The following is a 17,358-nucleotide window of genomic DNA, read 5'->3' on the forward strand; positions in this document are numbered from 1 at the left end:
CCTAACAAAGGAAACACTTCGGAAAAATAAATGTAATGAAATAAAGAAGTTGCTCTTTCATATATGTAAGTTCAGATGTTTAAATATGAACCCATATACTCATAATCGTGTTTGGAGTTTATTACATTTTTAAAATTTAGTTTTACTTATACAGGTAATTCACAGATAGCCAATGTGATAATTCAAAAGTCCAGATAATATAAAAGATTTTTATGACCCCCTCACAATCCTGTTTCTCTAGAACCACTGTTATTTGTGTATCTGTGTGACATCCTAACCTTTTTTCTTTGTGTTACCTACGTATGCACTCGTGGATTGCATTGGCTGTTTTGAAAAAACTTGTACAGAAATGGAGATCCATAGATAGCAAAATTGGCTGTATACTTTTCAGCTACTTTCATTGAGAGATGGAGGTTTTTTTCCCACCCCTTGAATCCAACCAGCCTTGTGACTTGCTTTGACCAATATAATGCAGAAGTGATGTTGTGTCAGTTCCAAACCTAGAGGCCTCCTAGCTTCTAGTCTCACTGCCTTGGCACTCTGAAACCAGCATGGGAACAAACCTGGACTAGCCAGCCATCTGGAGACCGGAAGACCACATGGAAAGTGGTCCCACCCCAGTCTATTTACCAGATGAATGTAAATGTCTAAGTGAGCCTACCTGAGACTAGCTGAGCCCCGCCTAAACCGTAAGAATTACCCAGTTGAGTCCAGCCTGAATTACTGACCTGCATAATTTTGAGCTAAATAAATGGTTGTTTTAAACAACTAAGTGTGGGGACTGGTTGTATTATGAGCAAAAGCAAACTGATACTAGACCATATAGTATGTAGTTCTATAATTTTTTTGCTTTACTCACTATGTTACAAAGTGTTTGACTTGTCAATGCATAAAGATCCATCTTATTCTTTTTAAGAGTTATGTGAATTTCCATATTATGGATATTCTACAGTTTAATATTTTCTCTATGCCAGACATTTAGGTTGTGCCTACCTGCCTCCGTCCTTCTCTCCATCTCCTGTATTATAAGTATCTCTATAGTTGTTGTATACTTCCCCTACTCTGTCTTTTCTCTGCTAATATGGGTTATCTTTTTCATAGACATTTTAAAATATATAATAAAATGTATCAATCTTTCCCTTAGTGGCTTTCCTATTCTAAATTTTGCTCACGAGCAATTTTCCAACCATATGTATACTCTATTTCTTTCTAATACAGAATTTTATGTAAGTGCCTATGTGTATGTGTGGGTGTGTTAGATTTAATTCATCAATCCTCTGAAATTTATTTGAATTTATGGTGTGAAATAGTGAATATTTTTGTCAACTGGATAGCCAAAGGTTCTAAACACCATTTAGAGTAGTTCAATCATTTGCACTGATTTGAAATACCACCTCCACTCTGCATTTAGATTATCTGCTTCAAGATTCTAATCTGTTCCATTGATCTATTTATTCGCTTGTTACCAGATCAGTAACAAAATGACCACTGCAATGTAACAATAACTACTGCTTTATAGTACGTTTTGACATTGGCAAAGTATCTTTTCTTTTTTTCAAAAATGTCTTGAATATTCTTCAATATTTTCTCTTTCAAAATAATTTGAGTCAGTTTTAAAAATCCATGAAAAAGTCATTTTGGAATTTTAATAAGGCTTACATTAACTTTGTAGATTAATTTGCCGTCAGTTGAACTTTTAACAACCTTGACTTTTGTTGTCAATGATCATGATATGCCTTTTCACTTATTTCCTATGTCCTTTGGTAAAATTTTATAGTTTTCTTTTTTAATATATTACATGCTTATTCTTTGGTTTAGTTCTCAGAATTACATGGTTTTTTAAGCTATTTACATTTTCTAACACATTTTAAAATTTATTTTTGCTCATGTTTGAGAAAATTTTTCCTGAAAATAGTTTTCTTTAAATTTGACCATTTTGGTAAACTCATTTATTCTAAGAATTTGCCACTTGATTCCTTTGGATTTTCTGGGTAGCTAATCATATAATTTAAAACGATGAGAGTTCCTAACTTTTATTTTACCTTTCATTTCATTATTTTACTTTTTTTTTCTTTTCCTGGTACTGAATTGGCTAAACCCCCTGTGTGTTCGTATTGGTCAGTTCAGGTTGTCATAACTGAAGAGTAGAGTCTGGGTAACTTAAACAACAAAAATTTATTTTCTCACAGTTTGGAGTCTGGAAGTCCCAGATGAAGGTGCCAGCAAGATGGTTTCTGATGAGAACTCACCCCTCAGCTTGCAGACGGTGCCTTCTCGCTGTGTCCTCTCCTAGCCCTTTCTTTGTGTGCGCTCAGAGAGGGAGCTCTGGGGTCTCTTTTCCTCTTCTTGGAAAGACACCAATCCTCACAGATTAGGGCCCTGTCCTTATGCTTCATTTAACCTTCATTTTCTCCTTAAAGGCCAGATCTCCAAATACAGTCACACTGGGGATCAGGGCTTCAACATATTCCATTTCTGGGATATTAATATAATCCCATTTCTGAATTAGCATTAAAAATAATATTTTTAGGGGTGACTGGCTGGCTCAGTGGGTGGTGAGGCATGTGACTCTTGATCTTGGGGTTGTGAGTTTGAGCTCCATGTTGGATGTAGAGATTATTTAGAAATAAAATCTTTTTTAAAAAATGGCTTAAAAAATAATACTTCTATTGGGCGCCTGGGTGGCTCAGTTGGTTAAGCGACTGCCTTCGGCTCAGGTCATGATCCTGGAGTCCCAGGATGGAGTCCCGCATCGGGCTCCCTGCTCGGCAGGGAGTCTGCTTCTCCCTCTGACCCTCCCCCGTCTCATGCTCTCTCTCTATCTCTATCTCACTCTCTCTCTCAAATAAATAAATAAATAAATAAATCTATAAAAAAAATAAAAATAATACTTCTTTTTTCTATTCTGAATATCTGAGAAATAATGTGTGCAAAATGTGCAAAAGAAACAAAATCAAATTGATACAAATCAGAGTTACCACAAAGGTTTATTTGAAAAATGTATGTTTGTGCATAGAGCACCTAGTTCTTGGTGGAGACAGACCAAATGTTTAAAAAATATTTATTGATTGACAGTAGAACTGCCACAAACCTTTGCTATTATGTGTGTGCTGTGTCTAAAATGCCCATAAGTAATTGTGTTTAATACTGTATAGATAGGTGGTTTATGTTCAAAAAACAATCATTCCTTTTTTCCTATTCATTTAGTAAAGACTTGGACAGTGGATGCATTTCAAGACAAAGACATCATCTTTTCCTGGTGTTTGAAGACCTTAGGTTATTCTCCTTGAACTAAAGTGGTAAATACTGTAATAAATAGAAATCTCTATTTCTTGCTATCTCAAGGAAGTCAACAAAATATTACGGTGATCCAGTAGTTTATAATTCCCAGTCCCTTATGAATTAGAAATTTTTTGGCAAAATATCACATTTTAAGTCATAAATAAACAGTGCATTCTGAGCAACTCCCACCCAAAATTATTCTTAAAACTTTCATTCACTGGGGCGCCTGGGTGGCTCAGTCGTTAAGCGTCTGCCTTCGGCTCAGGTCATGATCCCAGGGTCCTGGGATCTAGCCCCGCATCGGGCTCCCTGCTCGGCAGGAAGTCTGCTTCTCCCTCTCCCACTCCCCCTGCTTGTGTTCTCTCTCTCACTGTGTCTCTCTCTGTCAAATAAATAAATAAAATCTTTAAAAAAAAAAAAAAAAACTTTCATTCATTGAAAAAAAATGACATAAGATGACTTAGGTAAAGGATTAACATGTTTTAAGCACATTGTAAACTTTTATTTGTTTTAATAGATTTTATTTATTTATTTGACAGAGAGAGACAAAGCGAAAGAGGGGAACACAAGCAGGGGGAGTGGGAGAGGGAGAAGCAGCCTTCCCGCAGAGCAGGGAGCCCGATGCGGGGCTCGATCCCAGGACCCAGGATCATGACCTGAGCCAAAGGCCGACGCTTAACGACTGAGACACCCAGGCGCCCCTAAGCACATTGTAAACTTTCAACAATTGTTAGTTACCTCCTAATCCTTAAAAGAGCAAAAATTAAAGATATGCATGATGATAAAAGGATATTTATTTGATATATGCCTTATATAGGTTACCCTTTCTGCAAGACAGAAGATTTCATTCTTTCTCCTTCTTTCTATTCCATATCTAATCTCAAGGAGGCTCTTTAACATTTTTTATTATTGAAGTAGAGTTGACACACAATATTATATTAGTTTCAGATGTACAACATAGTGATTTGACAACTTTATACCTTACACAATGTTCACCATGGTACCATCTGTCACCATATGACATTATTACAATATTATTCCCTATATTCCTTATGCTATACTTTTCATCCTATGACTTACTTATTTTGTAAGTGGAAGTTTGTGCCTCTTAATTCCCTTTACCTGTTTCTCCCATTCCTTAACCCTCCTCCCTTCTGGCAACCACCAGTTTGTTCTCTGTATTTATGGTATTTATGAGTCTATCTCTTTCTGGGTTTTGTTGTCATTGTTGTTTGTTTGTTTTGTTTTATAGATTTCACATATAAGTGAAATTATATAGTCTTTGTCTTTGTCTGACTTATTTCACTCAGCATAATATCCTATTGTTAAAATGTCCATACCATGCAAAGCGATCTACAGATTGAATGAATTCCCTATCAAGGAGGGGCTTTTTACAAAAAAATGAACACATTGACTAAAAATCCCACACTTTTACAGACATGACTGGGCTCAGATACCCTTAAGTATCCAAATCCCTGCTCTGCATCCATTATGGCTTGGTGACCTTGGCAAGTTCCTTATTCTCTCTCATCCTCAATTTTCCCATTCATAAAATTAGGATAATAATTTAGGAATAATAATAATAAGTTAGGAATAATAATACATTCCTTATGGATTTTCTGTGAGAAGTACATGAGTTAGCTTATGTGAAATCCTAAATAGGAGCTCAGTAGAGGAAATATTATTATTATTAATAAACACTCATATTTTCTTGCATACTGATTTAATTTGAAATATTTAACTTGTTCATGGAAATGAGTGTGGAGAAACCTTAAGGAGTCTAATTTCCAACCATGATTTTAAAAAAATCTACTTGAACTTTAGAGTTTCTTGTAATATTATATCTAGGACTCCAAATTTTGTTCTCAGATGCACCAAAGACTATAAAAAGTCCTTTGTTAATGGTGGAAAATAAACAGCTCCTTAGGAATTAAGACTTCGTCATGCAAGAGTATATAGATTTATGTCCAGTTCTTTGATTAAAAAAAAGAGAAAAAGCCTTTCCGGAGTCAGAAATGTTTCTCAAACCACTATAGAATAACAATTATGAGTCTCCACTTTTTATTTTTATTGCTGGATTGAAAAAGATGACTCTCTACAATGCCTACACCAGGAGGATATTATTCTACAAATAAGGGCCCAGCATGACATTTATGAGAAAGCCAGGGTCCTTCTGCGCAAAACTGATTGGTGCTCAGCCAATGGGCTCTGGGGCATTGCAAATAAAGGTACGTTCTCCACTGGGCCTGATAAGAAGCAGGGCAGAGTGTTGCCTCTGCCTGTGGAACTTCAGGAAATGCTCAACTCCTGGCCTAGCAGACTACATCTGTGGCCAGCAAAGAGAAACTGGGCTTTGAAGATGAAACACCTTGTTCCTCAATTCCCTTCCGTCTTGGCCATCTATTGCTTCTGCATGCTACAGATTCCCTCTTCAGGTAAGGGTACCCCTTCATCAGACCCCCAGCTAGCCTGAGCTCTAAGGAAGACTGAGACAGACCTTAATCCTTCAGGGTGGTTCTGGAGGGAGTCAAACTTAATACCCTCACCTACCCCCATTTCCACCCTTTTGAAATGGCTTTCCATTTGTCTCTAACCTTTAAGAGAAGGTGGACAGAATTAGATGCTGCAGCCTTTTACCAAAGGAGGCGACTTTCCCTTGTGGAACTCTAAACAATTCCTGACTCAGGGCTGTCCCAAAGATGTGCCGCTAAAACTGTGAGGGATATGAGTTGAGGACCCCAGTTTCTTAGCCATCTGTACTCCAGGAATTCTCAAGAGACGAGAACAGAGACGGTGAGACTGAGTTTACAGACCCAAAGACTGAGGATTGAGGGACAGTTGGAAAGGGGCGGGGAGGGAGCAGAAACAGGAAAAAGGGAATATTTTCATAGCCCTTCTGTGGGGTCGCAGGAGGCAGGATCCCAGACAGAGCTGCGGAGGCCCCGAGTCTTCCTGGGCTTGGGCGCTGTCCGAGGTTCTGACTGGACGCGAGTGTCGCTTCACTAACTTCTGAGAACCCGCAGGATTGCAGGGAACCAGGGGTGGGGTATAGGGTCAGTAGTCAGAATGCGTTACCCATTTCAAGGTAATTGCCAATTGATGCAGGGAAGCATGTGGTGGTAGCTCCAATTGGAAGCAGGGACTATTTCAAAATTTCAGATTTTGTCATTAGAATTTTGATCTCAGGGTGCAGAAAATCTTTGAAAATATATTCAAACAGAAAATATATTTCAAATAGTGTGTTTGTTTTGCTATGTCCTGTAGTGTAATCACAAAACCTAGGCATTGCAAGGAACCTTGAAAGTCATCTAACCTTTCATGGAGAGCAGGGATCTATGATTTCCCTATTTGATTACTTTCAGTGACACCCAACTCAATACCAGCCTAAGAGAGCCAGTAACTGCCTCTTCTGGGCTCCAATAGCATCTGTTTGTGTTACACTTTTGGGACTTTGTTATTACTTTTTATCTGTCTATATATTTATATCCACCTCCCCCTTTTCCTCTTTGATTTTATGTTTCCTGAGGGTAGGTCCCTATGGTCTTTATCATTGTACTGTTAACACAGAACCTCTTGATAAATCCTTATAGGATTGGTTCAAATTACTTTGCATTTTTTGAGTGGCTCCAATCATCAAAATTTTCTTTACACTAAGCTGAAATCTGATCACATGTAACTTCTAACTGTAACAAGCCCTACTTCTATCCTTTGGGAATACAGAATAGGACTAATATCTCTTATGACAGTTCTCAAAATAATTGAAGGCAGTTAGCATACACTTCCTAATTTTCCTCTTTGCCAAAGAAAACTATTCTTTGTACCTCTAACTCAACTACATATTCTATCATTTCAAGTAGGATTATTACCTTTCAAGGCTTGGACACTATTATTTCTGTGTAGCACAACATTGCCTTAGCTTTTTCTTGGCTCATAGAGAGATTACAGGAAGCAAAATATCAGTGTTTTAAATATATATATACTACTCTTGAGCCAGATATTCCCTGTCCTATATTTTAAAAATCTAAGTTCAGGGTTTTACATTCATCCCATTTAATTTCATCTATCCAATTGGTTCCTTCAATTGCTGTATTAGCTATTCTCCCAAGTATTGTATCATGCCCAAATGAGAAGAAGACTTCATTTAGGCCAGCTAAAGATTGACTGGCATAGGGTGCTGCCGCGTGCTGGTAACAGCCTTGCCCAGAACCCACCCCTGAAGAGTCTGATGAGGCACAGAGATGAGTATCTGAATTTCTTAAAATTTCCAAGAGTGATTTTGATGCACATACTTTCTTGACACCATTTCCTGATATCCTATCTTCATAAATTCCATCAAAATACAAATTGAGTTGTTACCCAGGTATCTTTTCCCTCTTTCTTGAGCTACTAACTCTTATACTGCTAACTCCTTGTAAATAAAAAAAACACTGTTTTTAACTAATTTTGGTACAAATCTCAACTTACTGTTGGTAGGTAGAAGTGTGTTTTCTTTGTAAATCCTTTTAAAAATATTGTATTTCTAGAATCTCTGTATGTTTTTCATGGTAAAGATTTAAAAGTTAATGCTATGACCTTCCCCCCCTCCCCAATATTATTTTTATGGTTTCTTTCACAGTAGGATTTCCTCGACCTCTAGCTGATCCCCCAGATGGCTTGGATGTCATGCAGCTTGAGGTACACTGCTGTTCAGTAATGTGAGATTTTTATTTAGTCTTGGCCTTGAAAATATCATGTGGCTAATGTTCACTTGAAACTATTTTAAGATCAGATTCTTGGCTGCAGCAGGAATTCATGTTGCCATTTTCATGGCCTCATTTAAGCCATCCTGAGAGTTGTATTGAAATTTACTGCCACTGTGTGAGAAGATAATGCAAGGTTCATAAATGGGACAATTTTAGAATTTTATATGTGTGTTAATAGATTGCTATTGACTAAGGAATTTATTCTGATCTTTGATTCATTTTTCATATTTTTCTTTAGCGTCTGGCATATTGGGCAACTCTTTCTAGGCAACCTAAGGTAAAAAAAAAAGTATATATATAATAATTCTTTTATTTTTATCTTTATTTTTTTCAAGATTTATTAATTTATTTGAGAGAGAGAGTCAGCGCACCTGTGAGGGGGGGGAGGCGCAGAGGGAGAGAATCTCAAGCAGACACCCCACTGAGCCTGGAGCCTGACTACAGGGCTCCATCTCACAACCCTGAGATCATGACCTGAGCCGAAATTAAGAGTCAGGCACTTAACTGATTAAACCACCCAGGCACCCCCATATAATAATTCTTTTAGTTATAAGTGCACATGTTTATACCATAATTGATATCTGTAATAAGCTACCTATAGGAGAAGTCTATGTGAACATCTATGTCCATGGGTAAGAATGTAGTTTTAGGAAATAACAAGTGAATCTCTCAAATATAAAATACCATAAAATATTGGTAGTTCATGTATATTTTATAATTATCATAATAATGTATACATGTATAATTACATTAATTATGTATGTTATGATATATCATGACATACATTACAATTGATATACTATAATATAATAGTTCTTCAAAACAATAGATCTTGTGTAAAGGACCTAACACTGATAGTAACCACAACAGAAATGTTTCAGTGGTTACAAAGTAAATGCTGATTCAATCAAGAGTGCAAGAGGGTGGTATTAGGGTGGAGCCCGTGATTCTTAAGCATAAACTGAATGTTTTCATGTTTAACATGTTTTCACCTTGAGCTATATCTTTTCTTCCTCCTTCCCCTCTCCCAAGCCACAGCATACTGCGTCCTGGCCACATTGAACTTCTCATTATTCCCCAAATGCATCAGGCACTTATATCTTTGCACAGGTGTTTCCTTAGCCAAAAATGCCTTTGCAGGCTGTGTTAACAGCTCAGACTCTAAAACCAAAGTACCTGGGTTCAAAACCTACATCTCCTTAACTTTGGCAAATCTCTTAATCTCTCTGTGTCTTGGTTTCCCCATCTATAATATGGGAATAATAGTTATACTAGCCTCATAATGTTATTGTGAGGATTGAGTGCTTGAATCCTTGTGAAGTGTTTTCAACAGTGTCTAGAACACAGTAAATGACAGCACTTAAGTACCAGCTGCTCCCCTTGTCCCTGATGCAACTAATGGCCGTTCCTCAAGACTCAAACATTTCTTTCTCTCTTTTTTAAAATTTTTTTAAAAAGATTTTATTTATTTATTTGAGAGAGAGTGAGAGAGCACAAGCAGGGGGAGCAGCAGAGGGAAAGGAAGAAGCAGGCTGCCCGCTGAGCGGGGAGCCCGATGCGACGCTCTATCCCAGGACCCCGGGATCATGACCTGAGCCGAAGGCAGACGCTTAATGGACTGAGCCACCCAGGCGCCCTTACTTTCTATCTTAAACTTCACAAATATATCATGCTTATTTCTCCTTATTTTCAGTTTATCCTTATGCACGTGTCTGGGGACAATTGTCCTCCCTTATTTTTAGAACCAATCTTTACAGCCTTGCTACCCAGAGCAAAAATTCAGGGCAAAAATTCAAAGTTTTCCATCTCCTTGCCACTGCCTCTTCACTCCGCACAGATGGGCTTCCCTGTCCCCCACATGAAGGCTGTGAGGGGTCCCCTGCAGGAGCAGAAGTGGAGTGGAGCTGTCACATGGGCCACCTACAGTAGTAAATTGGGTTGTGCATTTCCCTGATAGGAAAGGCCCACCTGGAATGAATTTCTGCCCACTTTCTCCATTTTCCCAAAGCTGATCCTGTTCACTATCTCCAGTCATAGAAGAGCAAAGGGTTGTTCAGTGAACAAAACTATCAATATTTTAAATCTATTAACAGAGACACTGTGGCTCTTCCTGGTCTTGCCGCTGCATTAAAATAGGACCTTTGGCATGTCACCTCCTCTCTTGGGGTTCTGGTTCCCTCAACTATCCCATGTCCAGATGAGCCACCTGGGCTCTAAGTCCACTACCAGTTCTGGTCTCCAGAAAAGACAGGTCTGTGTCTCCAGGGCACTTTTATCTTTAAGCAATTCAGAAAGCAGAGTTACATTCTACAAATAATGAAACCTGCAAAAAGTCTTTCTGTTTTGTGTTCCTGGTGAGAGCAGAAGTTTAGATAGGAAAGGGGGCAATAGATTCTTGTGAACACATTTCTACTATTCATCCGTTCAAAAAAAGTATATTTATTGAGAGCATGGCATGTGTTAAGTGCTAAAGATGCAGTAGTGATCAAAACAGACAAAACTACCTGCTCTCATGAAACTTAAGTTCTAGTTGGGGAAATAAATAATAAGTTAGATAGGTAAGTATATTTTTTTCTGTAAAAAGAAAAAATTGAAGCAAAGAAGGTGCATATGAAATGTTGAGAGTGGTGTTTGAGCACCTGGAAAAGCATCTTCATATTGCTTGTTATTTTTTGGCTTGAAACATAACAGTATAAAGCTGATGAATACGGTACATAAAATCAATTGTTTGCCCAATGCATGCCCAGGAAACACACATACACTCACACATACATGACAGGGCAAGTGTGTGTGTGTGTGTGTGTGTGTAGTATACACAAGCATGGGCTGCTTCCTGTTAGAAACTCTTCACAGTTTGTAGGAAGATGTAATTGTATCAACAGCAACAAATTAAAAGTGTTATCAACAACTTTCATTTCTGTCTTGATTGAAGTTTGAGCTGATTCAAAAAGGTTTCAGTGTGATTGAGATGTGAATGAGCAATATTAACCAGATCAGCAGATTTAAAATATCATTTACAGTAATCATTTCAAGCAATTTTATAAAATGCAGACATGGAAACCTTATTTATTATTTTGTAAGATGTCTTTTTCACAACAAGATCCTGGAGTGGAATATGCTGCAAATACAACCATCCCCACCTGTCATCCATGTAAACAAGGGCAAGGTGGTGCTCTAACAAGGATTTAGAAATGAAAAGTTGGGCTTTCTGCAAGAAGAGTGGAGATTCATGTAGAAAGCTTTTTGCGGGGGCGGGAGGGAGAGTTTGGTCGATTTGAACCAACCCCCCAAAAAACTGAATTCTAGAGTATACCCAGGAAAAAATTAAAAATTGCAATCATTAATTTTATTCCAACTCTTTGATGGTTATCTGGGAATTAATTAGGGGATTGCTTCTATGCGCCACAGAGCATGTTTTTCTCCCCAAGACTGGAAAGGTAAAATGAGATTCAGTCTTAAAATAATGATGTATTGCTGGCAACTTGCTTTTTTGTAAGACCCTGCATCAACTATAGTCTTATTAAGTTTGGATTTCTTTTTAGACTGCCAATTTATTTCATAATATTCAGATAAATTCAATAAGGTCCATGGTGTAACTTATACTGAAAATTTCATCAATTGCCTACCCCAGTAAAATTCCATGTAACTTACCCTCACAACTCTCTTTCTAGGATAATCAAGACATATACAAAAGGGTGAGTACCACCCAGTTGACAATGCAGGCATGTAACTTTCACGTTTATACCAAGTGACACTTGTACTAAACTCAACTTTTTTTTTTTTATTCAGTTTTTATTTCACTACTCCAGAACTCAGAAGCCGACACAGCCAGTTAAAAGTGGGGTCAGTATTTTACCATACTCATCTTTCTGTGAAAGTGACTCTCCTCTGCTTGTCTTTTATCCTGTCCTAATTAATATTGCAGATAAGTAGAAAAGCAGGGAGCTTGCAGACACTGTCTATGTAATAGCTTTCTAAGAGCTTTTTCCTGGGGCTTCAGGGATTCTCTGTCCCGGTCTGGGCTGGGATGGTGGGAGGCTGACAAATCTGAAAAGTTAGAGACTATATTCTAGAAAAGGAAAAATAAGTGAGGAGTAACTTTTTATTACACACTTCAACAGATGTTTGAAAAAGACCTGATAAATACTGAGCTCAATTTACATTTATCATATTACCTTTTTCTTTTTAATTTTAAAAAGTGCTTCGTGAAGTGTAAAGTGCCATATCCCCAATAGTGATCCATGCAGGTGCACCTTCTATAAGCATCACTGTATATATGTGCTATGGGAATAACATGCATCACCTCTAATTTTGTTATTAGAAACTTGAGTTACCCTCAGAAGCAGGTTGTGTAATTTCTGCAGAGCATGATTTGAGGAATTTAGGAAGGTCATAGCATAAAATTTTTAATTCAGGGGTTCTGTTTTAGTAACTGAAATTCTACCATTAGAAAGTCACTTACTTATATAATCAAGATTTTCCACGTCTTCAAGAAAAATACCTTAAAAAAATACCCAGTGAAGTGTTTTTTCCCTAAGAGGCAAAGACTCATCTGTAGTATAGGTTTAGGAATGAGGATCAGGTGAGGATAAGGATAGTATCAGGAAGGGCTAAGGGCACTACAAAGGGAAAAAAGACAATGGAAGGAGGAAGATGAACTCTGTGACACGAATGAACCTTTACTCTAAGCCAAAATACTCAGGGAGGATTCACAAAGACTAGGTATAAGACACGGGTATGTACGTCTGAGTGTGTGCCCCAGCCACAGACAGGAAGTGCAGGAAAATCCAACGCATTAGGGAGAGGGGTCTGAAACTCCTGTTCCATGGATGGAAACTGTCCTTCCACCTCCTCCCCTGGACTAGGAGAGACACCTAGAGCGGAAAAGGACCATGCACTCCACCCTAGGAAGCCAGAACGCCTGGGGATAAGGCAGAGAAAAGTCTGATTTACCCTAAGGGAATAGTTGTAAGTGAGGTGTTGGAATTGTAACCTGCTATAAAGGCAAGCAGTTCTTTATTGAAAACCTAAGGCGGGGACATGGATTTTATTCTGGACATTAAACCCATCTAAGGGAGGGAGTGTAGAGGGCAGTGTAGCCTGGGCTGCGTCCCGGCGGGCGTCCGAACCCCCCCCCCCCCTCTGTTGCAGATTCCTCCCGTGCACCCGTTAATGCGCCTGGCCGCGCAGCTCGCAGACCTGAGAGTGAAAAGATTTCCGCAACAGCGCGTAGGTGCTTTTCTCTTGGGGCCTCTTTTTATGCCACCCCAAGTTCACTTAACCGTGGTAAATGCGTGTGGTCGCTGGGGGGAGGGGGGAATAGGGGGAAGGGGAGGCTGACTTGCATGCTATCTTTGAATCTCAGCCTCCACCTTGGGAAGGAGCTGGCCCTACCTTGCGCCACAGTCCCCTCCCTTGAACCGCACAAGAGTGGCTGCAGGGCCCGGGCACGCCCCTAGGACAAAGCCGTCCTCTTCCTTCCATTTGCTTCCTTTTAGTTTCCGTGCTGTTTTTTCACTTTCGCGACCCTTCCTCTTCCTCTTGACATGGACATTGCCTTGGTGATCCCCTGGGCTCCCCGTTGTTGCTCCACCTGCCCTTTTGTCCTATCTCAGAACTTTGTTTCTTTAGACATAGTTCTTTTTTTTTTGTTTTTTTCAGTTTAGAAATTACTAGCTTCAGTAATAGGTATAGTTGTTCGAAAGCTAATTTAAGTTTTATTACATGGTAGCCAAAAGAAAAAAGAAAAAAAAGAAAGAAAGGAAGGAAAGAAAAAAAAGAACATTTTCTTTCGAATGCTGAAACTCATCCGGGTTTGCCCAGGACGTTCCTGGTTTTAGCTCTGAAAATCCCAAGAGCCCCAGGAAGCTGCTCAGTTCCTGGGAAATGGGTTGGTCATCTTAAGCACTGGCAGCAGTGTGTCTTACCTGATCCCGCTGCTCCCCAAAGCCTTCCCGATTGAGTCTGATCTGTTGTTAGGCCAGACCCACAAGCAAAGACAAGCTGAAGAAGCTGCCAGGGTATACCCTTGGATGGGGGGTCAATTTCAAGTTGACGCTGTTGGGAAGAGCAAGCCAATTTAACATTGTCCTGGACGCAAATGGTACCTCAATCAAGAACATGCCTGTCTTCCGGAACAGGCAATTATAATTGGTTACATAGTTAGCCCTTCCCCTAAACTGCTTTTTTGCCCCCGATCTCTGGTACCTGAGGATGGAGCCAGGGAGGCGCAGGGTCGCAGTGGAATAACTGCAAGCCTGGGGGATGTGGTTCTTGTTACCTTAACCTGTGCCTCGTTCCCTCCCAGGATTCAGGGACTGCCACAGTGGATTTCACCAAGAAGGTATGGAAGCCCTGTGGAGAAGTGCTTGGAGATGGGCAATCTTGTCACCCCTTTAGATCATTTCTGGAAAGAACTGGTCTCACAGTATGCCCCTGAAAATCTTCTCTGAGGCTGAGCATTTAATTTCAGGTTTTCCTGAGCTTGTCCTGAGGCAGAGAGGACTCCCGGAGCAATGCTTCTTGCTGTTTATATTTCATCTCCAGCCTTGCAGATGAGTCACCTGGACCCATCTGTTCCTGAGGATTTGCTTGATGTGACTCAGGGGCCCACGTGGCAGTTGTACAAACTCGGGGAGAGGTACTGCGAGTGCATAAGCCCCGTACACCAGCGCTTCTCCAAGTTGACCATGAGTCATCCATACCTCGGGATCTTGTTAAAATTCTGATGGCTAGGCCCCAACTCCAGGTAGTCAGTAGGGACCTGAGAATTTGCATTTCTAACCAAGTCTCAGGTGTCATTGACGCTTTTGGTCTGGGGACCACACTTTGAAAACTGTGGTCATAGACATCGTCAGACCTTTGGCACAAACTGGTTGCATAATGGTTTGTGTTTTTATGTTGCAGGATCACACTGCCTCCCGGGGACGACCATTTTTCCTTTTCAGGGTATAGCATTTCTTTTTCTCTGTTTTTAACCCCAGTTCCCTCCTGCCACACAATTATGGATTCCTCCAGAATGAGCACAGCCCAGCACCCCATGGCAAACTGGTGAATAATTATGGGGACTCTCTCATCCTTTCCTTAGGGGTGAATTTCAAAGTCTCCTCCTAGAAACCTGATGTTTATGAAAGAAAGGGTGCAGAAGGACATAGGCTGAGAGAACCAGAGCTCTGGGAGCATGGGTGGGAGGCAGGAATGTTGCTGTTGGACAGACACAGGGGCCAGCCAGAATTGGCATCTGTGTCCCTGAGCATGAAGGTCCAGGATACGTGCCCCCAAATAGCGTAGGCGCCATGCCCTCCTCCTTCCCTGGGGTCTCCGAGCCTCCTGCAAAGGTCACAGAATCAGAAACTGTCTTAGTTTGTGATCCACCACTCATTAGCTATGCTTCATCCCCTAGATCCTCAAGGGTTTGCATCCAAAAAATCAGACCACGAATCAGACAGACTCCTGCCCCTCAAACTGTATTCTGTGGGTCACTGGTGCAAAGATCAGACAAGCTTGGGAAACACTGCACCCAACACTCTCGAAGGTTCACAGTGCACACCGGCATGTCCTGCAGGAACTATATAAGAAAGCTGTGGGAAACATAGTTTCCACCGTGTTTGATCATGGAAGTTCTTCCACTCCATGCTGCCTGTATGACCTATTAGTGGTTGTTCTCTAGAAAGTACTTTGAGAAACCGTGGGTCTCCATGATGTCTTCAGGGTGAGAAGTCCTTTGATAAATGGTTTGAAGACCGTCCTGCTGCATCAGTGGAGGCCAGAGGGGGGGGGGGGGGGGGGGGGGGGGGGGGGGGGAAGGGGAGGGGTCAATGTCAGGGCTGGAGGAACAGCAAGGGTCCTGGGGCACTGCCACAAGGGACCTACATCTTCGCCCCAGGCAAGGGCCTCCCAGGTGAACTCCCAAGGAGGCTGCTGACATCCCAGTTAGAACGAGGCCTTAGGGCCCAGGTGAGGAAGGATCTGAAGCCCAGAAACAGGTTCCAGGCAGTTTTGTCTCAGTATCTGTAAGCTGCTCCTTTTTTTTTTTTTCCAGCCAAGGAACGGAAGAAACACGGACGATAACACCCGGTAGGACAGTCCAAGGTCAGTGCCATTGCAACTGTTCTCCTCCAAGCAAACGTTCTGTCTGACTGAGGGGGAGTGAGAGCCAGCCAGAGGGGTGGCAGTTCAAGAGCATGGGGGCCACCTGGAACCTCGGAGGGCCCTCCACCCCCTCCCTTCCCTGCTCTGCACACCACAGAGACCCCCCACCTGGCACACAATGCAGCTTTTGCCCCCATGCTAGCTCTTTGCAGGCGTCTCCGGCAGGGGCTGTGAGGGAATGAGAGCCCCCCTTGGCCCAGCTGATCCTCAGGACTTCTCACCTGACCCTTCTGATGAGGGAAAAGCCCCCCCGGGCAGGCTTGGCACGAGAGGGGGAGCACCTTAGAGCGAGAACATCTCGGAGTAGTGCCAGGCCAGCCCACTCCCTCCCATTCAACAGTGTTCTGAGACCCAGAGTTTAAATCCAAGGAGATTCCTTGGTCTTCAGGCCTGTGGAGGTGAAGTCCATGTACGAGGGCAGCTCTGGGCCTCCTCCGTCTCTCATGACGGTGCGTTCTCTGGGGCCTGATGCTGACCTGCTGACAGCAGCCGGGGCATGGGCAGCCCAGGGTGCCGGAGAAAGCTGCCCAGATGCTGGGAGACAGAGCGCCACGGGTGAAAGCCGGGGAAGAGGTTCCCTGAGGCCACAGCACTCACACAGCCTGAATGGCCCAATTAGATACTGCAAAAATAAATAAGTACCGATTTGGGGCATTTATGACTTGTCAAACTGAGGCGTAATTTTAAAATACGTTGTGCAATAACATGCCCACAGGCCTTGTCTCGATTCTGATAATGATTTGATCCAAGTAGTGCATTTTTCTCTTCTTTTTCAGAATTCAGTGGCAAAGAGAAACTGGATCAGATAAAGAAACCGAGCAATTATTTTGAACACATGTCAACTTTATTTCTGTGAACAATAAAAGATAATTCTCTTGCTCTATATTCACTAGAATATTCAGTTGCATAAAAAATAAAGCAGCATGGACACAATATTTTCATTTCTTATTGGGAAATCTTGCAGGAGGGATTAGATGTATTTTTAAAATAATAAGATTTTAAATAATAATGTGCTGGGTTTGGCATTGTTTTAGCCTGCTGCAGATATCTTGTTATTATTGATAATCGAGGGCCTGGGCTAGGGAGAGACTGGCAGGCTTTATGTTCTGATTCTTTCACCTTTTAGCTGGGGGACTGTGGGCCGGTCACTTCCCATCCTTGTGCCTCATTCTCCTCCATGGTA

At 41.1% G+C, this 17,358-nt stretch overlaps 1 protein-coding gene across 1 annotated transcript; it reads left to right on the forward strand.

Moving 5' to 3' along the window:
- The first annotated feature begins 4,924 nt into the window (after window positions 1–4,924).
- On the forward strand, window positions 4,925–17,028 carry NMS (neuromedin S). Its single transcript, XM_032419257.1, has 10 exons — window positions 4,925–5,717; window positions 7,898–7,956; window positions 8,263–8,301; window positions 11,696–11,719; window positions 11,814–11,867; window positions 13,176–13,253; window positions 14,332–14,367; window positions 14,931–14,972; window positions 16,066–16,115; window positions 16,952–17,028. Exons 1-9 carry the CDS (start codon window positions 5,579–5,581, stop codon window positions 16,102–16,104), a joined length of 510 nt encoding a protein of 169 aa, XP_032275148.1. The 5' UTR covers window positions 4,925–5,578; the 3' UTR covers window positions 16,105–16,115; window positions 16,952–17,028.
- The last annotated feature ends 330 nt before the right edge of the window (window positions 17,029–17,358 follow it).

Source organism: Phoca vitulina, unplaced genomic scaffold, assembly GCF_004348235.1.
Source record: "Phoca vitulina isolate PV1807 unplaced genomic scaffold, GSC_HSeal_1.0 scaffold22, whole genome shotgun sequence".
In the NCBI taxonomy this organism is placed as follows: Eukaryota; Metazoa; Chordata; class Mammalia; order Carnivora; family Phocidae; genus Phoca; species Phoca vitulina.